At 35.9% G+C, this 24,080-nt stretch overlaps 1 protein-coding gene across 1 annotated transcript in view; it reads right to left on the bottom strand.

The window, feature by feature from the left end:
* The window catches only part of csmd3b (CUB and Sushi multiple domains 3b), a 286,431-nt gene extending 262,988 nt beyond the window's left edge, over nucleotides 1–23,443 (bottom strand). Inside the window, exons 1-3 of the mRNA XM_066714578.1 lie at nucleotides 23,303–23,443; nucleotides 23,095–23,152; nucleotides 15,227–15,304 (exon numbers count right to left, since the gene is read on the bottom strand). Coding sequence (XP_066570675.1) covers nucleotides 15,227–15,304; nucleotides 23,095–23,152; nucleotides 23,303–23,443 — 277 coding nt within the window. The remainder of the gene's footprint in view (nucleotides 1–15,226; nucleotides 15,305–23,094; nucleotides 23,153–23,302) is intronic.
* Between the last annotated feature and the right edge of the window lie 637 nt (nucleotides 23,444–24,080).

Genomic DNA, 24,080 nt, shown 5'->3' with positions numbered 1-24,080 from the left:
ATTATATTGAATTATAACACTTGCAAGTAGAGACAGTGTGCGGGAGGATCGTTTTCAAATTAATCAATCACATATGCAATAACAGCTAATGGGGATTTGTATAAAGACACTAAACTAACAAATGAGAAGGGGTGTTATATGGTGACACACTGTCACTCTTCATACTCCTCTTCCTCTTCAGTGCTACTATCTCTGGGTCTCTGTACATCATTAAAAGGATTTAATTGGATTGGCTAGATAGTCATAGAGTCATGGTCTGTGGTTTGGTAAAAAATATATAATCTCTAGGAATGATGACGGACAGTAACGTCCTTCCAGTGGTCAATACCACACGCCAGCAAACAAACCCTACGGTTCTCTTTAGCAGAATCTCCTCTACGCAGCAGAAAATTGTTTAAACATAAATGAATACGTTGTAATTGATGCAATTGATGAATACTTACCATTCACAACAATTTTGTTAAATAAATATCTATGTAAAAATACATTATTAGAAGGCGTATGGAAATAGCATAATAGCAGCAGACCTGTCAACTCTCACGCATTTCGTGTCAGACTTTTTATTGTCACAATTTCAAATTAACTATAAAGGTTGTGACTATTTGTTTTATAAATGAATATTTTGCAATTACAGCTGTAATTGACCGACCAATATGTTTTTCTTTAATTTTTTTACATTTTCATTGCCAGTTTAGCAATGTGAGCTGCAATGAAAATGTTTTAACATTAGCGTCCTTGTGGCAATGTTTTCCGGTCACAACAGCGAAATACAAAATGTATAAGACCTATCTATCTAGCTAATTTATACAATCTACTTGATTAAACGATTGACCACACTCAGACTGCCGCTCTGCGTTCGGAAACAGAACCATGCGTTCGAGTTCCAGCGAATACAGAATAAACAGCAATAGCCGGCTGTGTGTGTATTCATGTGTTTGTTGCTCCTCTTTCCTTTTCTGTCATATTATAATTCTGAAACTCTTTGATCCAGGTAATTAAAAAGTCAGTAATTATGACTATGAAAAGTAATTAAAAGTCATTATTTTTCCACATCCTTAACCACCTTCCATCAGCTTCATTGCTCTCCATGAAATATGTCCTCCTGGACCGAAGACTGTCCAGATGCCATATATTTTCAAAAAACATGATATTGCGTTTTGGCAAGTCAACTAACATACAACGTCAACAAATTAATTCGTATTTTGAAACAATGCAATCCATTTAACTAAAAGTTGAGTTCCCGTATACTTGTTGGCTACCCGCCAAAGTGGCTGGTAAAATTGACAGATTTACCCGCCACTGGCTAAATCTACCCGCATTTGGCGGGTGGCGGGTGTTCATTTTATTCCCTGAGTACACATTTAAACAATTTAGTGTCCTTTTGAATTATTTTCCAAATTGTGAAGTGTATGTGCATTTGGCCACTTAGGAGTCACAAATAATTTGCCAAAAACAAATCTGCCTTAAGTATATGTATGTTTTTGTTTCTATTATTGCTACTGGGTCAGGTCAAGACTCAGTTAGCCTTTATTTACAAATATTGTAATGATGCAGATATACAGACAATAAACCCTAGTGTGCACCTAAGTACAATGTGAAACAGGGCTCATATGAACATTGTGATTATGCAAGTAATCACAAACCTATTAACTCTCTGCACTCTTGGCAGGCCAAAAGAGCTTTTGAATATAGCCTCTGCAAAGCATTCTAGGGCATTTTAGCATCCCACACACTGACCAGAAATACATAACCAAAATTCAAATAATTAAATGATGGAATGCTGACAAATTACGGCATACATTTGTCACATTTGTAAATGCCTTTCCTAATATCAAGGAGTAAATTATAATTCAAAATGAGGTAAAACGTTTATAATATCAAGAGGTGGGAAAACAAACCCATTTGGTAATCCTGTGTAGAGAGTGAGACACATATGTAGATCTTAACCTACACTAATGGTTGCTATATGCAAAAAAAATTAAAAAAAGTTTAATGGCTTTAAAATTATTTAGGCTACTTCAGAACCAAAATCAATTGAGTGGACTGAGAACAAATCTGAGAAATGTCACTGTTCCTTTCACCCCTGGAAACCCTCAGAAATCTTAAGCTTTTATGATTTCAGGGGCCACTGCCAAGCAAACAAAGCTTCAAAGCCAAGTGTGTTGTGAAGCATGCAAACAGAATGTAATTTGCCAAATAATTATATAAAAACAAGGAATGTAGTGGTGTCCTAAATAGCAAAATACAACAAGGGGATACATGTAACTTTCACTGTACTCAATAGACCCATCTCACTCCTTTTACAAACACACACACACAAAAAGCCCTACAAAGCTTTCTTTTTTCAAGGAAACTCGGGTAACAAAGTGAACATATGTAGGTGAATTTGTTGCACTGAATCAAAATTAAATGAATTAAATAGAGAACAATAAATTAAACCAAAGGAGTATACATTATATAAGGCATTTCAGAATCCTCCGATTTTAACAAAATTATAAAAATCAACTAATTATCTTATCTTGTAAAATGTACAGTTTTTTTTATCTTTGGGAATCTGATTAAATGTCTTTTATTATTTGGCAGGAAATGGGAATGTGAAAGTGCTGAGTTGGAAAGAGTGGGGGGTGAAGACAAATTGAAATCAAACAAACCAAAAAGGACAGTGTAAGAAATGTGGGTATAAGTTGCTGACAACCTTACAGTGACTTATCAAGTTTTGGGGGAAAAAGCTATTTGAAGAAAAATATATTATTACCCTGTCAAAGAGGATTTATATAATAATGTGCACTTGCAATACTGAAGCATTATATTGATGCTTTATAACTTTGGAGAAAAGAACAGACTTTGTAAGGGGTGCATTTTTTTATCATTAATAATTTGTAGCTGCACCACTGCAAAGTGTTGATGAATATGCTGGAGGCTGCATACCTACAGGGCATGCTTAAACATTCAGCATCTACATGCATATGAATACAGCTACTGAAAAGCAAGCCCTCGGATGCAAAAAGTTAACTTAAATGAATCCTGAAAAGCTGTCCATACAATCTGGGAGAATTAGCACAAACAGTATGAGAAAGCACTTATGCGTCATAAACACCAGTTGTAAATGCCTATCTGTAATTTAAAGTGATTACTGTGAAATATGCATAATTTAAAAACCTGTAAAACATCACAAGGAGCATTTTAATGGGCTGGTGATGTCAATCCGATTTTATTTTATGTTGTGTGTGTGTTTGTTTCTTGTGGTTGAATGTGAGATATGAATTTAGAATCCCCAAATACCATTGCACATTATGGTCAATAAATGAACAATCTGAAAGGGTGTATTCATCATGTTAGGTTAACATTCACAAATGGATAAAAGCAAAGCTGACTTTCTGCATTTCTACACTTTTAAACCAAGAATGCAAGACTCCCCAAGACTGTAAGGAAAGGGAGTTTTTCACAGGTCAGCACCCCCAGCAAATTCTAGCAACCAATTATACAGCTGAGGTATATCAGCAATCAATGTGAAGTACCTCCCACAAGGATATAACAAGTGTCATCCTTGGGGACTTGCATCCACAACTCTCTGTTGATAGGCCCAGAGCCCTAACCGTTAGTCTATGTAGTTATTTAATTTTTTAGAACACACAAAGGTGCAACAACAAAAAGGGATTGATGTATTCTGAACTTTGCTGATCATATTCGTGGCAATACCTAATTGGTTAGCCCTTGACCATATGTACTGGGAGCAAAACAGAGAGTTTATAAGAGACAGAAGCAACCACTGTTGAGGCAACAGTCTCCATGCTCTTAAATTTGATTAGAGAATATAGTACATTTCTCAGTAATCATATCAAAACCTAGATGAAGTCAAGACGTCAAGTTGTTGGGTTGTGTAGATTTGCACAGTCATTCTTTGTTTCATATTGATTTGCTTGGAAGATATCAGACAGACAGCAGTGAAATGCACATGGAATTTAAATAAGGGGTAGCTGTAAAGGCAGTATTCAAGAAAACCTTTTACCCTTTTCATTTGTGCATACATCTGGTTAGTAAGTTAGGGAAGTTAATGGTATTGATTAAAACATAAAAAAATGTTTCATATTATATGCCAATGGACATTTACCATTGTCCATTCATATACAGTAAAACCCCATTTTGCAACGGCTCTTTTTGTGTACGTTTCTACATCATCAATTATTTAGTGAACAAACTTTTACTGCGTTGTCCAACGTTTCAGTTTTGAATAGATTATATTTTTCTCACCTGCAATTTTTTTCCACATGCACCTGAATGTGTCATGAATGTTATTGAGGGACTCGATCGTGACATTATTTTTACTCACCAGGGAAGTATAAAACAACATGTAGGAGAGCATCCCCAGAACGTTTTTGGACGCGGTGCGTCAGCGCGGCAAGGGGGCGGAGTTAAGTGGCAAAGCAGAGCAGCATGCAAGACTTAAAATATTTTCCACATTTGCCGCACGTCATGTAAACAGCCATCAGCCAATTGGAGAACAGCATGAGGCTCATTGGCGATATCAAATTAGATAAATTGGAGGAGAAACTTAACAGTGATTATTTTAATATGTAATATTCATACAATAACTGTCAATACAATGAAAATCCATTTGACTTTCAGACACCAATTTAGTCCGAAAAGTGATGTGAGCAGCAGGTTGAAAAGGAAGCTTTTCAGGATCGCAGTTTGAATCGGTAATGTTAGAGTTCAATAAACTTTTCCTTGATATTATAATGTAAGCAATACATTAAAATAATAACAAACTATTATGTCCCAGTAAATGTTTCACTATAAAAGACAGAGCTGTGATTAAATTGTAGACATCCTTAAATTCAGTCATTCCTGGTTGCAATTCAAGTATGTCGCTCTGTGGATTGTGCAACAGCACTGCTGCAATCAAATTAAACTGTGTGTGATTTCAATAAATGGTGGATGGGTAGATTTAAGCTAAATTAAAATAAATAGCATAATGTTAATGTACGATGCACAATGATGCCTACTCTGACTATATCCAGTAAATGACACAAAACTCGCATATATAAATAATGTATAAAATAACTTGACAAGTTATTGTGTGGGAGATTATGATATGGTTATATGATATGATATTGGAGCATGTGGGGGATAAAATATTTATGTAGGGCTTCTCCCTCCCTTAGGTATTTTAATGTGTATTGCTTGGTAATCAAAAGTCATCTTTGATATAACGAGAGCTCACCCACTGACTGCCCTGCCACATCTTCTGCACGATCGGTGTAAAGGGGGGTCCTCTCTGACTGCCTTGCCAGGCACTGGGATGCGGCATTCGCGTTGCGTCCGGTGTGAAAGCACCTTTAGGGACTTCTGATTCTTTGTATATACAATTATGTACACCGATCAGCCATAACATTATGACCACTGACAGGTGAAGTGAATAACACTGATAATCTCGTTATCATGGCACCTGTCAGTGGGTTTTAGGTATTAGGCAGCAAGTGAACATTTTGTCCTCAAAGTTGATATGGGGCCCTACGTTCACACTGCCCGCTCGCTCAACTCGCAAGTCGCTCAGTCGCCGGCGCGCTGTCGCTAGCCCTGCACTGTGTGCACACTGCCCGCTCGCCGGGGGCGTGTCTTATTTTTAAACTAGCGAGTACAACAGAGTATGAATGGGGGCGAGTCGCTCTGTCGCGCTAGCGTGCGGGCAGTGTGAACGCACCATTACCCTTTTTTCTTGCTTCTAAAGGTGCGTTCACACTGCCCGCTAGCTAGCGCGACAGAGCAACACGCTCCCATTCAATTCCAATGAGAGCCGGCGACCCCGGTGACAGGGGGCGGGGCTCCGCTCGGAGACAAAATCTCCCGGCGACAGCGACAGTACAGAGTTGAGCAATGTTCAACTTTATGCACATTAGCAGTGAGCGCGCAGTGACGGAGTTCGGTGACAAACAATGGGAGGCAGATGTGCTCTGCATATTGAAGTGCCTTTTCTTTTCTACTCGCTAGTTTTAAAATAAGACACACCCCCGGCGCGCGGCAGTGTGCACACAGTGCAGGGCTCAGTGGCTTGCGAGTTGAGCGAGCAGGCATTGTGAAGGTAGGGTAAGGATCTGAGCGACTTTGACAAGGGCCAAATTGTGATGGCTAGAGCATCTCCAAAACTGCAGCTCTTGGGGGGTCTGCAGTGGTCAGTACCTATCAAAAGTGGTCCAAGGAAGGAAAAGCGGTGGGGAGCGAAGGCTGGCCCGTGTGGTCCGATCCAACAGACGAGCTACTGTAGCTCAAATTGCTGAAAAAGTGAATGCTGGTTCTGATAGAAAGGTGTCAGAACACACAGTGCATCGCAGTTTGTTTTGTTTTGTATGATGATAAAATTGTTAATTACAGTGAGAAGTATGCAATTTTTTCAAATTACCATAAAATCCTTCGTCAAACTTCAGACAAAAAATCAATACATGATTATTCATTTTTACAGTTACTATTATATTTATTTACCATTGTTTTTTAACATAGTTATGGTGTTTTAGTTTCCCACTGGAAGCTTCCGAATACACAGTGATTCTCATGCAAAGTGGCGCTGCGGACACACTACCAAATGCCGTGGCGAAACAAAAAAGAAAACATTGAGAAACATAGGGCTTAAAAAAACAATAATAATGTGTTTTACTAAAACTCTCTAAACCAATAGAAAGTATTTTTGAAAGCTGTGCTGTATTTGAGTATCCATGGTTTTGGTTGGTGTTTATTCTTATCATGACTGAAGATTACCGTATACGATGGCATTGAAGCGCATTTTTACAGAAAAGTTAATGGTTGCTTTTCAAAATTCACAATAGTAACTAAAATAAAGAAATTGCAGTAAATGTTTGCTGAAGATGTTTGTTGAATGGACATCAGCAAGCAAAAACAAACAAGCTCAGAGCAGAGTGAAAAATCTAAAAACGAGAGTGAAAAAACACCTCTCAGACAATGTTGGATAAAACTGAAACTATACACAATATTAATACAATTATTTAAAATCCTACATTGTATTTTGGCTATGATTTGTATTGCAATACTTTTAACATAACATTTTTAAATACATCTCTTGGGAGAAAATGCAGAGAAGCTGTGCTTCTTACACTATAACCTGCCACTTTTGGATTGGCAGTATTGAGCACTGAAGAGGACTTGTGAACCTGACATGTATAAAATGCAAATATAAGCCTTGCCAGCAGTATACACTTATTCTTTGTTCTAATGTATAGATGCAAAAATATATATTTGTGTGTGAAACTGTTCATATACCTTTGTTCTAATGTATTGAACACGCATAGTGCATATTTTCCATCTACTATTCCTTATTTTAATGTATTTAATTTATTTTTGCAATGTTTGATTTGTGATTGTTATTTATGATGAAAATTAATGCTATCTTAAAGTTTATTTTTAAAATGTAAAAATCCTGCCTTCAGTGTACATCTTTGTCACGATTTCTCTTAGAGAGCCCCTTTTTAGGAATCCATGCTAGACAGTGTCTGTTTTGCATGCTAACAATATATATATATATATATATATATATATATATATATATATATATAGTTAATCGGATCAGTTTGCTCACCAATTATCGGTATTGGACCCAAAAAATCTGTATCGATCTAATCTTTAGCATGTTTTTTTTTTTTCTTAATTTTAAGTAACGAGATGCATTACCAAAGGATCCCTAAAAGGCTTATTTCTAATGTCTTTTTTGCTCAGACTGGGTAAAGGCAGGTAAACCCCCATGCTTTGCTGGTGGGTGGCAGACCTGGGTCAACCCCCTCAACCCAGGAATGTCTACAGTCTTTTGTCTTCACTTCAAACCCAATTCCCCTAATCATTACTTCTCCATTGTACACTTTTAATGAATTTTTAATTACCATCACATATTAATAGGCTGAACCACCTCGATTGTGATAGCTTCATAAAATAGGGCATTTCTGTCAATTCATCCTTTACTTTCATAGTTTATTTAGTATGTGTTTCATTAATTCATCATTGAAATCTTAAAATGAACAGTAAAAGTAAGAGTTGTCAGGTTGAAGATTATCTTGCTTTTTGATCAGTATGAGGCTAAATTAAGTATTTAAAAAAATGTGTATTGTAATGAGACAAAATAAAGAATATATATTGTGATGCCATGCTGGGTGGCACGGTGAGGGACGGCCTCAACCTGCCCTTCCAACCCTCCCTCCCCAGGACCGTGGGGGAGGAAAATGACTGGGGGGAACACCTGACCTGCGGTTCACTTTGCGACTGGTTCCCCCCTCGATACAATAGGAAGCAACAGGCTTCCTGGTTTGGAGAGGCAGGCAGGAGAGCTTGAGCAAGTGCAAGTTGGAGAGAGCAAATAGAGAGAATCGTGGGGAAGGAATTGAATAATGGTAACAAATGTATTTATGGACTTATGCCAGTGTATGTGTTAGTGTTTCATTATAGTTATATGTTTTTACTATCATTTTTATGTATAGAATGTTGTTCAAAAATAGTGATATGTATTTGGGAAAAGTGAAAACAGTAATATTACTAAACTGCATACATTATTTTTTCACATATTGACATGCACATATCAGCTAATATTTGGAATATATTTAAGATATTTTTTTTACTACCCTGAGATTAAATCAGTCTAATCAAATTTGAATTAAAATACGCATAATTTTTTTCAACAATAATGAATTGCCGTTTCATGGTTTCTCCTGTAGTCTGGCCCATGATGTGATTTATCATGCAGTAATGAATTATGCAAATACAGTTTTTTCTGAATATTAAAACAAACACATATGCAATGGTCAACGGAAATGGCTGGAGGCTTTTATGTGGGAAAAAAAAAAGCGAAGGAGTTGAATAAAATAGTTCCTAGCAGACCATTGGAATACATCACAAATCTTTCAACATAAATGTATGTATGCTGTACTTATACATTTAAAGCAAATGAATCAGTATCATACGAGCTATATAAAATATACACATAGTACATTTCAGTCACGTGATTATACTAAAATCAGGAATTAGTATTATTATTATGATTGTTATTTTGCTGTCATGCAGGAATCACTCACTTAATTGCATTTAATACCACTTTTAAAAATGGTCACAATGTATTATTATCTTCTCTTGTTTCTCTTCATGTTAGTAGTATGATAGCTGTACAGTAGTAGCATTTCAGATTCAGATTTTTCTCACTTGTTTCTTCACCACAGTAAAGGAAATTAGTATTAAATTAAACTTTCATGTAATAGTAGTTAATGATAACTATTGATTGGATATGTCACACAGATTATCATTACACAGTTTTAACCTTAATCTTCATTGCTTCAATTATGTTTGCTAGTGATAACTGTGAAGGAATGTGAATAATAATGCACTTCCATGTTGAAAAATCCTGCAACTTTGTATCCACTGCTCCCTGTCTATAATGGAAATTGTGAACCTTGTAGACACATACAAAGTCTCTTGGTGCTACCAGGAAACTAAACATATTGTATTATTATTGCATATCAATGTCTGATTGCAATATAATGCAACTGTTTAAGAAAATAGCTATTTTAAAAATGCAAAGAAAATGCATAAATGTATGCATACATACATACATACATACATACATACACAGAAAGTAAATCAAACTGCTCATGTTAAAAACAAATTGGGTCTTTAAATAATCAGTGGAACAGTCACTAAACAATGTGTCATTCTCTATTCTAAAAATGGAAGAATATTATTTGATTATTCCAAAGAGGATTATAATTAAATACAAAAGGGGCTTGACATGATTTTTTGAGAGGAAATATTGTGATGGCCATAAAGGTTTACTTGACACATGCAGTGACTGCTGCTGGTGCCAGAAAATACATAGGTGATGCTTGTTTTAGCTTGCTAGACAGATAGATAGATAAAGACTAGGGGCCAGATTAAATCCAAACTTTGACCCACCCGCTAATAGCAAACTAAAAACCTGTACTTCACAGTGGTTACATTTCTGATTAGAAGAATGTGGCATCTTATTAAAAATGAAGCCGCAACTGAGTACAGTTCTGTAGTTTTCTATTAGCGGGTGGGTCAAAGTTTTGATTTAATCCCAGTCTAGATTTACTGGAAATAGTGTATGTAAAACCATATAGCTTAGATGCAAACCTGTTTATTTGCTGCTCAGAATTTGAGTTTATATGTGCTATAAGAATCATTTATTTTTATTTTTTATTAAACATCTAAATTTTCTCCTGTATTCCTTATGTTTTCTGTGGAAAGATTTCCTCTCTTCTTTTGTCTTTTAGTAAATGTATATATTCGAATTTCTGGGAAGACAATGAAGTTGAAAGACAGATCTATTCTAACAGGAAAGTTATATTTTATTGAGTCGAAGATGCAAAGCAAAACACTTCACTCAACACACAAATACATACTTAATATATATTTAGGAAATCGCACCAAGCTCACAGAAGAAGCGTAAACTTAGTTTTCAACCCGCTTCCTGCGCACAGGAGAACTACAGGGATCAATGAGCGTCCTTAGCAACAGAATTAGGGGTGTACAGATCAATGTCTGTATTGGATGATGATTTTGCCAATCCACTTGAATGGTGGAAACAGCACTGCTTACAAATGCCGCGACTTTCAAAACTGGCCAAGCGACTCCTCTGCGTTCCAGCCACTTCTGTTCCATGTGAGAGAGTATTCAGCACAGTGGGAATTGTGGTTAGCAAGCTGCGTTCATCTCTGAACCCAGAACATGACAACACCCTGGTTTGTTTTAGGAATTTGTTGAAGGACAAACCCAAAACCTCGCTGTCTGGTCCTGGGCCATCACATTAAATGCAGGTAAGCAATGTGTAATCATTTATTTTTTATTATACTTATTCATATTAATAATAATATTATTATGTAGCCTATGGCATTTTTTTTCTTACCATTCCCGTTCAGCATTGATATACAGTTACATCAGTGCCTAGTATTTATTATCGTATTACTGTGTAGCACAACCACTTTATATATATATATATATATATATATATATATACACCGATCAGCCATAACTTTATGACCACTGACAGGTGAACTGAATAACACTGATAATCTTGTTATCATGGCACCTGTCAGTGGGTTGGATATATTAGGCAGCAAGTGAACATTTTGTCCTCAAAGTTGATATGTTAGAAGCAGGAAAAATGGGCTAGCGTAAGGATCTGAGCGACTTTGACAAGGGCCAAATTGTGATGGCTAGACGACTGGGTCAGAGCATCTCCAAAACTGCAGCTCTTGTGGGATGTTCCCGGTCTGCAGTGGTCAGTACCTATCAAAAGTAGCCCAAGGAAGGAAAAGCAGTGAACCGGCGACAGGGTCATCGGTGGCCAAGGCTCACTGATGCACGTGGGGAGCGAAGGCTGGCCCGTGTGGTCCGATCCAACAGACGAGCTACTGTAGCTCAAATTGCTGAAAAAGTTAATGCTGGTTCTGATAGAAAGGTGTCAGAACACACAGTGCATCACAGTTTGTTGCGTATGGGGCTGAGTAGCCGCAGACCAGTCAGGGTGCCCATGCTGACCCCTATCCACTGCCAAAAGCGCCTACAATGGGCACGTGAGCATCAGAACTGGACCACGGAGCAATGGAAGAAGGTGGCCTGGTCTGATGAATCACAAGTTCATGGTGTTGACTTGGCCTCCAAATTCCCCAGATCTCAATCCAATCAAGCATCTTTGGGATGTGCTGGACAAACAAGTCCAATCCATGGATCCCCACCTCGCAATTTACAGGACTTAAAGGATCTGCTGCTATCGTCTTGGTGCCAGATACCACAGCACACCTAGGTCTAGTGGAGTACATGCCTCGACGGGTCAGAGCTGTTTTGATGGCAAAAGGGGGACCTACACAATATTAGGCAGGTGGTCATAATGTTATGGCTGATCGGTGTATATATAATCTAGTATGAAATTACTTAAACACTGAAGATTTGTGTTTTGTGGGGAGGAGTTTCATTAGTACATCTCAGTAATGTAATATTACAGAAGGGACAGGTTCAAGTGGTCGATTGCTGCGGTGACTAGATAGACATGGAGTCAACTTTCCTCAGCTTGCTGCTTTGTAGCAGCAATGCCTGTGGCTTCCCAGGCACCAATGAGCTTACAGTTTTATCAGTGAGAAGTGCACTAATCCGCTCTGCAGTGTAATAGCCCTGGTGTTTGTGCTGTTGACTCGCAGTGTGAAAAGAAGTGGATGGTGTAACAATACTCGTTTCAGTGGCCACATGTTTGTTGTCCTCAGTAATCTAGTTCCACTATAAGGATCAGGTGAGAAACGTTCATTAAGCATTGTGAGGGTACACTAGATAAAATATCTTCTAAAAAATTAAGAAAAAAAACCACTGAATCGAGGGTCTGATGTAGGGAATGGTTCTTTCAACAGGATTCCATTCACAATCCTGTATCCTATACAATTAAAAGTAGTGTGACATTTGATGCATGTCGAGAATTGAATTCTGTTACACATGGCTGGGCCATCTCGTTGCTCAGAAATGGGTTGTGCATGGATGCAGAAATGTTTATAAACACCACTAAGGGCTAGACTGAATCAAAACTTTAAACTACCTGTGCATCGCAAATTACGAAGTTGTACCCTATCAGGGGCCAGTTGCATAAAACTAACCATTAGACTGGTCTTGATTTCAGTTAGACTAGTCTAATGCCAGTTAATCAGTTGCATAAAATACTGTTTTATTGTGTGTAGTATTTTACATTACATATAAAAACAATTCAATTTTTAATACTTATGATTAAAAACTTTTAAAATCAATTCTTAAAATCACTAAAAAAAAATTAAATCTTTGTGATTTAACTTTAAATAAACATGTGCACAAAACAACAAAACAAACAGTTGCATAAAATTAAGACTAAGACTTAGCCTGAAACGTTAGCCTCCTCATCCCCAGGCTAACTTTGAATTTAAGTCTATCTGTCCTTTCAAACTGCTTGCCTGAGGCTACGGCGACACTGTCACTGATTCGGACAGGCGGAGCTCCCGTTGATTCACCCACACTCCGCTGTCCCACCCACCAGTTATCCCCCAAATCATCAAGACTCCTCCCCAAAAATTTCAGTAACCAGCTGTATATTTTACCTGCATTTCTGTACTTTCAAAACTGTAATTTGTATTATAACCGATTTGTAATTTTGTACTGTATTTTAGCACTTTTGTTTTGCTCTTATATCCTGTAAGTCGCCATGGATAAGGGCGTCTGCCAAGATACAAATAATATTGTATTATTTACATTTTTATTATGTGTTGCATAAAGGTTTTTAGGGAGGTCCTCCTCCAGTACGTGGAAGATTCCTCTAAAATTAGCATATTCTTCCATTGTTTCTGTGCATTGTTTACAGACCGCACACACAGCGGTCTTTTGTTTTTGTTAATACGTTTGTTAGTGCAAGTTTCAGAAAATGTCTCCCAAATTATATATTTTGTATATACATATATATATATATATATATATATATATATATATATATATATATATATATATATATATATATATATATATTGCATTATACAATAACTAGCATGGATTCGCCACTGTTTTAGACATGCGTCTGACATGTTTTTTTTTTCTTCAAGTGTCTTACAATTCCCAGAATGTGTTGCATTGTTGACTAAGTTAGACCAGTCTGAGGGAATACTGTTTTAGGTAAAGGTAAACTCAGTGTCTATCATTAGTATGACTTATAATTATTTTAAGACTGAGACTTAAATCAAAACTTTGACCCACCCGCTAATAGCAAACTAAAAACGTAATATTCTGATTAGAAGAAAGTGGCATCTAACTAAAAATGAAACCACAACTGAGTACAGTTCTGTAGTTTTCTATTAGCGGGTGGGTCAAAGTTTTGATTTAATCCCAGCCTTAGTCTATGTTTATGCAACCAGCCCCAGGTTTTGATTTTGAAATGGTATAAAGTGGCTTCTAACAATACGTTAAATGATAGGGTACAGATTTGTAGTTTGTAATTTGCAGGTAGGTCAAAGTTTTGATTTGGTCTAGCCCAAAATGCCATTTGTGGAAAAAGTGTGTCCTCTAGAAACACTACTGCTTTCCCTGTGATGAGTTGTAATGTTGAAAGTGAGCAAAGTTACCACATCTTCTGATATAATACTTATTGTTGTCATTGGTGTTGTCATATAATGTTCAAGCTAAAGCAAAAAGGTTACTTACTTGCCATACACATACAGCATAAATGTTAATCAGCTTTCTCTTTCTTACCTGAGATGCTTATGATGCTAAAGCAATAATGTTTTTGAGCGTAAGTCACCTTGGATAAGGGAATGAGCCAGATAAATACATACATACAAACATACATAAATAACTATTTCTGAATACTGAATAAAGGTAATATCTAGGACCAATCAGAATGAACAATTACCTACTGTTCTTGTGGTATAAAATGACAAACTGTCTGCATTCACCTAAACACCTTTAACCCAAAAAAATACATGATCTACTTCAACCTTTGTTAACTGGGACCTCACTTTCAGGCAGGGTAGTTTCAGTCTGCTGAAGTATATTATTCAGAGAACCTAATTTACAATGCAGTTCTGTCAAGTCAATGTCAGTATTACACTATTAATATTATAATAATTATGTTATTTTTCAAGTAAAAGGGATATGTATTTATATATGTTTTCCATTTAAAGACCACCTGGAGAATATGTTCCTTTCCAGGACAAATTGAACCATGTCATTTTTTTATTTTTTTTATTAATTTCTATCTCTATCTTATTAGCATGCATCATTATACACATTAGGGTGGGTTTTAGAGTCAGTGGGTCTGTGAGGGAATTTTACAGCTGGACTTCCCTTTAATTTATTTTGTGTATCCCATCACAACATGCAATGTAATGGTCTGCAGGAAGTTTACATTTTCCAGTATCACAATGTAGGTATTTTACTGGAACAATTATATGGAAATAACATTCCTATTAACAATCCATACCACTTATTTGACAAGTGCGTGTGGGTGTTTTGGAATTTCAAAATCTTAAGTAAGGCCATTCATTTTGGTATGGTAAGAACTTCTCATGCAGACAACATGACATTTGCATGTTACAATGTCCAAATTAAAATAAAATAAAATGAAATAGAATTTAAAGTAAGAGATACACATAGACAACACAGAAAAAACAGCACAAAAAATCACAGATTTACCGTAAAAAGTAACAAAAGGTAGACTCACAGATAGAAAACTTGTTGTTGTTGTCTTTGCCTGGGAATAATTTTACTCCTCTAGATTTAAAATCTATGGATCTTTTCACTAGTTAAGGAAAAAACAAAAACATGAAATCAGGTGAAACAGGTCTTAAATAAACTACTTGCATCAAAAAGAAAGCATCCTCAAGCATGTGGAAGAAAATAAAACAATTCAAATTAATGTGTACTTGCAGCAGCAAAATAAAATAGAATGCTTTATGTAGAAACACAGGCAATTTCTAATGAAAAATAAAAAAGGTTGTAATAGCATACAGGGCTCCTGTTCTTTTTATCAGGCTTGAAATAATTGGGTTTTCAAGGTGTCTTTGGAGGGGTTACACTTTGGTAAATTCTTAACACTGGAGGAGTCTAAACTCTGAGTTGACTCGAGGGCAGTATTTGTCAGACATTTAGGCAATACAGTGGAAGATTTGTCATAGTCTAGTTGAGCAGAATAGCAATCAGAGGAAAGAAATCATATTGCACAAATGGGTTGATGGCTCTCCATGACATTTTAAGGTAATATGCCAACACACAAAACAATCAATAGCAGATCAGTATTATTCTCATTTAAGGTTTTTTAATAGACATGTAAATGTTTTTAGACTTGAGGACCCAATATCCCAGTCAAACAGGAGCCCCGTGGAGTTAATTGATGACAGGCATAATAAAAACATTTTGTTTGAAAACATCACAAACAATGTTTTCCAAAGCGTATGTGATTTTCCCTTCAGAGTTTGATGAGTGTTATCCAGCAAAATAGTAAAAAAAGGAGAGGAACAAAATCAAACACAAGAATAAACAAAAACAGCTTCATAATATGCATCTTTTGTTCTCACACCCTTAACACACTGCTTCATCAATGGTCACCCAATTAGATATGATATAATGAGAATGAAAGAATTGTTCCAATTAAAATGAGCAGAATGTAAAGCATAGCAAAGTATAAATAATTGTCTCAGACTCTGGTACTGCTCCCTTAAGCCATCCCTTAATTATCACAGTTAACTTAAAAGACTCAGAACATTTAGAATCATGAACATCAACAAACGAGGGCTGGCTCACACACAGTGCAAGGTTTTTTTTTTGTTTAATTGAAGGTTGAAATAGGATTTGGTATTTGTATACATTTAAAACCTTAGTGGGAAAATACTCAACAACAACAAAATGCAGCTGTACAGTGATATTATTGCTTATAACACTGCTTCCTGGCATGAGAGTGAATGGAATTGTTTTGGCCAAGCATGACTAATTCATTTTCACTTCGACCAAATTAGAAGCTTTGGATAAAAAAAAATGTTTGCCCACCCTTACTGTATATTTTGATACATGAGTCAAAATATGTGGTCTCAAGTCAACTCACAGAAAAATACTTCACACTAATAAAAATTATACTAATTATAGTCAACATCATTATATACCTACTACACCATTTATACAACACTGAAAGCAGGTTTTTTTTTTTTACTGTACTGCATCTAGAATCTATTCAAGAACTGCTCCAAAGCAGAAATCGCTATGTCAATACTAAAGCAAAGGTATACTCAGCAACTTCCTGTGCAGTTACTATGTGATTCACGTACTGTAAACATTGCATGGACCAATAAGATACACTTTTGTGTATTGTTAAAGACCAGTTTGCTTTACTGCTGCTTATAAGAAAACGTCAAGTTTCCCAATGTTTGCTAACATGTTTAATCTAGAGCGGTCCTGAAAACTACATTTGAATGGAAACATGTATACCTCCACACCCAGATTTAAATGTAGTTTTTTTTAAATAAAAATCCAAATATTATAATGTACTATTTAGTGAAAGGTATTATGTTTATTTAGAGGGAAGACTTGAAAGGATCTATTTGATATCCATAAATAATAAATATAATAGAATATTAATATGAATATATATTTTTGGAAGTCTTGGCTTACCTTAATTTATTTTTTAATTGCTCCCCAATTGTTCAACTTCTTGTTATACAGGTTGCAGGTCTATAACAGATCCTGTTTGGACATATCTCTGCTTAAAATGTATTGAAAAGGCAGGTGCCTTATTGTGTACTATTGCGTATATTCCTTTTAAAACATAGTTTTCATATTCCAGACAGATGTTGATTTCATAAGTAGTTTAAAGATTATAATATACTACAAATATATGATATATAGCCTATATAATATTAGTTATATCTGTTACTCTGTTGTTGATGGTGTTAAACTAATACTGGTCTTAATATGAATTTTGGGAAAATAATAGCATACAGGCTATAATAAACTCATGTTGTTTGGCAGTTCAGCTTCCTGATTTATTTATTTATTTTAAATAATTATGCCTGCAGTATTTTCATTATTATAATGGTTAAAACATACTTTGTTTGTAACATACTGATTTCCATGGTCCCTTGGGGTACATTATAAGTGATATTCACCTATACTTGTAAAAAATAGTGTTTTAAGAACAAAAGTTGTGGTTCAAAATTCATGCATCATTTATTTATTTACGTATTTATTTATTTGTAAGACGTAATAATATAAACCACAATAGCTCCAGAATGTGGTCAGCAGCACCCAGGTCTAAACACAATGAAAATGACATCAGCTTATAAGCAATACATGGATGCATTATTGTAAAGCTGAATTTAGGTGTATGCCCACCCATAACATTGTTTGATAATACATATTATTATTAATTATTATTATCAATAAAAATAACACAAACAATAACATTTATAATGTATTTCTTCAGAGCCTTTTCTTTGCTGGATAATGATTTTAGAGAAGCAGGAAACAGTGCATATATAGTCAGGAAGGATTTCAAATGTCAGGAGAATTATAAGACTTTTAGTCCAAATTAACACGATGTCGGAAATGTGTGAGTCAAAAATCCACACACATATATGCTTGTGTGTATGTGTATTTATTTACATCATGGCCCATTTCAGTTCTGAAAGTAGAATTAATCAAACAGTGAACAGGGAGTTTAGCTGAAAACTAGACTTTGCAAATATGTAACCTTTTTTTTACAAGGCTATTTGTTGCTCATGAGTGGGGCCAGACAACTGTTTTACAGAGGGTTAAATAATGGAAGTAATTTTGTTTGCCACCGATTAGTGCAAAATACTGAAATCCTATTTAATATTTGCACCTGTTAATTATGCAATATAAACTGTAGATACTGTTGGTACTTAGTTCTTCAACATTTTCACATAAAAAATGGGGACATTGTGTCTTCCTCTGATACAATAATATAATTTATTTTCATTGTAGCATTGAAACACTAATCAAGCAGGTCATAATTAAGTTTACAAACACTTTAAGATATTTAACTGATGCATCTTCGTGACAAATAAGAAAATGTGAACATCAAAATTACAGTAATATATATATACGTAGATAAACTGTCACTGATTTCCTTTGTTAATGTTGCTCTTATTAATGTAGCAGACCACTTTATAAAAAAAACAATTGTGTGTTTCGCTCAGTTACATTGGACTGTGTGAAGATAATTACAAACACAGAGAGAAAGATGACATTTGTAGGCATTTCAGGACTGAGCATGGAAGTCTCAGACCCTCACATTGTTTTACTCTTTTCTGTTTAGTTTATTTACTTTCCAGAGCTGAGCTCCAAACATAATTCTGTAAAATAACAAAGATAAATCCTTTTCTCAATTTTCAGTTTAATCCTGTACTTTAAAAACTGAAAAATCATATCACTGAATTTTAAATGCAGAGGAAACAAAACTAGTAGAAATATAATCTGAATTCATGTATATCATTCATCTGAGTTTCATACCATATATTTTGTATAACTCACTAATGCTAGTTAATATTGTTTTGATATGCTGAAGACTTTTTTATGCTGATTCATATGATTTACATATGTTCTACGAAATCTGACAGTTTTGTTTTCAGAGAACTAGTAATCCAGTCACATTTGTTTCAAGTTTATTTCCTTAATGTAAATATATATTAAAGTTAATAATATATATATATATATATATATATATATATATATATATATATATATATATATATAATTAACTTTAATATATATTTACATTAAGGAAATAAACTATATAATATATATAAAAATATATAATTAAATTAATAATATATAATCTTTTTGACCGACACAACAGAAACCCTGGTATCTAAAACTAAACTAAAAACAAACCTGATATAAAACATGTACTTGAAAGAAGTTATATTTATATGTAGAAGAAAGAGCATGAGATTAACAAAATAGGGCTGCAATAGAGTACAGGACTGTAGTTTTCTAGTAGCAGGTTACATTATGTTTTAATCTGGCCTTTATCTCCATGGCTACATGGACAAAAATGAATTATGACTTCAGTCTGGTTTTAATGCTGACTTTGCTTGGCATGATGTTTGCTTAAAATTTAAGGAAGTAATGCAAAACTGTGTATTAGTACATGCAGATAAGCAGTATTGGATGATCCCTCCAGGTTGGTCCTCAAATGGTCTGACCTAAAACTCAAACACAAAGGCCAGAAGATTAAAAACAGTGATACGAAATCTACAGCAGGTGTAATTTTTCTTCCAAAATGCTCATTTAACATTTGTGTTAGCATTGCCACATTGCTTTGAATATTGTTCTTATCTTGACTATACCAGTACCAAATGTCTTATTCTTACTTTTTATCATGGGAAGGAAATAGTACTGTAATAGTCTTCTGTCCAATCTGCCACACTATTTACTGTCTATAATCAGTTCCAAATTTGGCAGTCCATTTGTTATCTGCAACAACACATATGACTTTAATGTACTTATCCTAGTAACCTTCACTGGCACCATGTTTCATCAGAAGTCCATTTTACAATCCTGTCTTCGTGTGGTATACATATATGGCTTATGCGTTTCGCTATTCTTTCCCTTCCTTTTCCTCCAACATATTCAGAATTGGGTTTTGTACACCTGATACAAAGTCCACTTAAAACGTCATCACTTTTCTTGAGAGACAGCCCTCTGGCAGGCCTCTATGGAAAATTCTTCTATAGCCCGTGTGATGGATTTGACCATTGTCACATTAACGTAAAAAGCCATATGAAAAAACACAAACAAGGAACTCCTATACACTTTAATTGTGACAAGATTATATTGTAATGAGATATATTCTGGAATATTTACCCTAATTAATACACATTTATTATTGAGTTCAGAAAGAGAAAGTTACCATGATCCATTGAAAATCTGTATTATGCAACTAATATATAGGCCTACATATGAACAAACTACGTCAGGCAACTTTGTTCTCAAGGGCCTCATTCCATTCCAAAGGTATAATAATGTATTATTGAGATGCAATGGTCTGCTATATTTGTACCACTTGGGTAAACTTACATATTAAAAACACTGATCTAAATCATGTAATGTCAACATAAATCTCAATGTTTATTTTATAATTTGTGTTGTACTTGTTATCTGATCTATGGAATAAAATTCACAATGCCAGCAAAACTTCTCTTTTCTTTTCAGCATTATTAAATGATGAGATATTACATTTTATTGGGCCTATTTATTATTTATTCAGTTTCCTGCCTCTTGGGACTTAAGACTCATAGTGCGTTCATCTGGCCCTGCTTATCTGTTTATTTAATACATGCCATACATGCTTAAACATCATAGCTACACAGCAAGTGTAGCAAGTGCGATTCTACAGATTAGACACACCAAAATAAATAAATAAATGCATAAATAAAATAAAATAAAATACAGCTTCAGAGCATGGATATTACTTTGGACACAGTTTTTGTTTGTTTCTTAATATAGCTTAATTTAGAAAACATATTGGCCTGTATGGTTATATATGTTTTACTATGTGATATACTTATACTATAGCATATTTAGCAAGCATTGATACAGTAATTAACCTTTAGTTGTGGACACTTAATTACAAAGTGGATTAGAAATGTAACAGTAGTGATCAAATGCCTGCATTTATAGCATAATGAGATTTGTATTTAAACTCTGCTACCTGACATGGGTCATGTTCACCATAACAAAAAACATGATTGTTTTTGTTTAAGGTATCATACAAACAGAGGACTGCTTTTTTTTAGAGCATTAACATATTTGAAAACATGCATAGCATTTTTGGTTTTGCAAATGTGGCAAATAATAAAATAAACATTAGGTACAATGGCTGGTGAAATAAATTCAAAGCCTAGATATAAAATAAACCATAAAGTGACTCAAATGTAAAACAGTAAATGCATTGATTTAAGAAATTCATACAAATTATATAAATATAACACAAACTACAGTTGATGGTAAAACTACGGATGGTATGATCTCATCTTGATGTCCTCAGATTAGGTGAGGTATTTATTAGCTATTAAATATTGACCACATACCACCCGGAAAAGCAATACTGTTATAAAGAGACAATGGGGAGGTGAGCAAGCATACAGTTTCAGAACACGGATAAAGCAGTGGGCTCTCTCTTTACACTGATGGTGTTTACAGTGACAACAAGCCTTCAAATGTAATGTATATTGTCTCCTAGTAAATGTAATTTAGTTGTTGAACTTAAACTAGTTTAATAAAGAAGAGCTGGCTCACACTAGATGTAAAAAAAAAATGTTTTACAAAATGGCTTATTGAGACTTGAAATGCGAAAAGATTAAATAAATGAATAATACAGAAAAACACATGCACACAGACACATACGTTCCCAAAAACATTAAATGCAATATTCTGACTTTGAAGAGTAAATACGTAGTGTCGTTTCTTGTTTGTTTGTTTTTGTTTTGTTTTATTTAAAAGAAATAGCTGCTAGATATTGTCAACATTTTGGATTTGCAGTGCGTTAAAGCCAAGCTTGTGTCCTGTCAGTAATGTTTGTTGCCACTGTCAGACTTCAGACAGATAATGGGAAAGCGTAAGTGAAATTTTATCAAGACGTGCTACATGCAATTAGACTTATCTGAATTATATTGGTTATAATGACTGATGAAGTGTGATTTTTCCAATTGCTCTAAATAGGAATGGCTCCTTACTGCATCAGCAGTGGATGGGAACAGCAATTAATTGCAATAAAGGGCATGGGCAGGATTTATCAATGTTATCGGCATTCATTGCAAAAGCCTTTTAAAATGCTGTAAGCAGATTTGAACATGGATGGAACATAAAAAAACTTTTTGTGATAGAGAAAAAATATTTATTTTAGCCTGAGAGCACAGATTTGTTGTTTTCATTTCAAACAAGTCAAATGATTGGCAGGTAAACAGTGTTCTAATTGTAATTTATACTACATTTGCTCTAGGAAGTTTTATTTTTATTTCCATGTGTTTTTCATTGTTTGATTATTTTAAGGAAAATCCTTCTGGCACTTATATTTAAACGTTAAGTATACACACACTTAGGGCCCAATTTAATAAAAAATGTTTGCGCTGTGAATTGCTTGCAGACACATTAGTGGCATTACTGAAAATGGATTACGCTCTGCTAAACGTTCGTGGTAACAAATCTAAAATGATTTGTGGTGCCAAATGACCGTCTCTCAGACCTTGAGATACTTGAGAGAAAACAACCTGTAAATACTCTTGCAGCTCCTTCTGGTTTTGTCTAAAAGCCTCTCCATGACACCCCTGGACATCTCAGATCACCACTTCATCTCCTTCTCCCTTTCCCTCCCCTCCCTCCCCACCCCACCCACTCCCTCTGTCACCTTCTGCCATAATCTCCACTCCGTCTTCCCCCCCACCCTTGCTTCCACTGCCCTCACTCTCTTACCTTCCATTGACTGTTTTTCCCATGTCTTTTAACTGTGCTACCTCCTCTTTGCTCTCCTCACTTGATTCTCTATGTCCTCTCATGTCTCGTCCTGTACCCCCCTACCCTCCTCAGCCTTGGATCTCTTCCGTTCTCCGCTCAACCCGATCCACTCTGCACGCCACTGAACAGAAGTAGAAGAGGTCCAAACTCCCAGCTGCCCTCGAACTCTACTACTCTCCACATTCTCCTCCTCACTCACCTCAGCCAAGAAGTCTTACTTCCAGTCACTCTTTGAATCCTCTGTCAACAACCCCCACAGACTCTACTTCACCTTCTCCTCCCTCTTTGCTCCCCCTCCCCCTCCTCCTCCCTTGTCTCTCACTGCAGATGATTTTGCCACCTTCTTCTCCTCCAAGATTGCAGACATCCACAAGCTCTTCAACAGTCCCCCCTCCTCTCCCAAGACACCCATTCTCCCACCAATCAATCTTCCTTTTCCATTCTCACCTCTTATAGACTCTGAACTTTCCTCTCTCCTCCTACGTCACAAACCTACATCGTGCGCCCTGGACCCTGTCCCCACTCGCCTCCTCCAAGCGACTTCTCCTGATCTACTCCCCTTCATCTCCTCCCTCCTCAACTCCTCCCTCCTCTCTGGCTGTTTCCCCTCTGCTTTTAAACAAGCTGCTGTCATCCCACTTTTCAAGAAACCAACCCTTGACCCTACCTGTCTTCAGAACTACCGCCCTGTCTCCCTACTCCCCTTCCTCTCAAAGACTCTCGAGTGTGCCGTCCACTGTCAGCTCTCTGCATTTCTTTCCCATCATTCACTTCTTGATCCTCTGCAATCCGGCTTCCACACAGCTCACTCCACTGAGACGGCCCTCCTGGCAGTCACTGACTCCCTCAACTGTGCTCGGGTGGCCCCCCTCTCCTCAGTCCTCATCCTCCTTGACCTCTCCGCAGCATTTGACACTGTCGATCACTCCATCCTCCTCTCCTGCCTCGCTGACCTCTCACCTTGTTCTCCTCCTACCTCAGCGACTGGACCTACCAAGTGACATGGCAAGGTACCTCATCCACCCCTCAACCTCTCCTCACAGGCGTAC

Source organism: Amia ocellicauda, chromosome 10 (assembly GCF_036373705.1).
Source record: "Amia ocellicauda isolate fAmiCal2 chromosome 10, fAmiCal2.hap1, whole genome shotgun sequence".
NCBI lineage: Eukaryota > Metazoa > Chordata > Actinopteri > Amiiformes > Amiidae > Amia > Amia ocellicauda.
The sequence above is the reverse complement of the archived record's forward strand: the minus strand, read 5'-3'. Positions and strand labels throughout refer to the sequence as shown.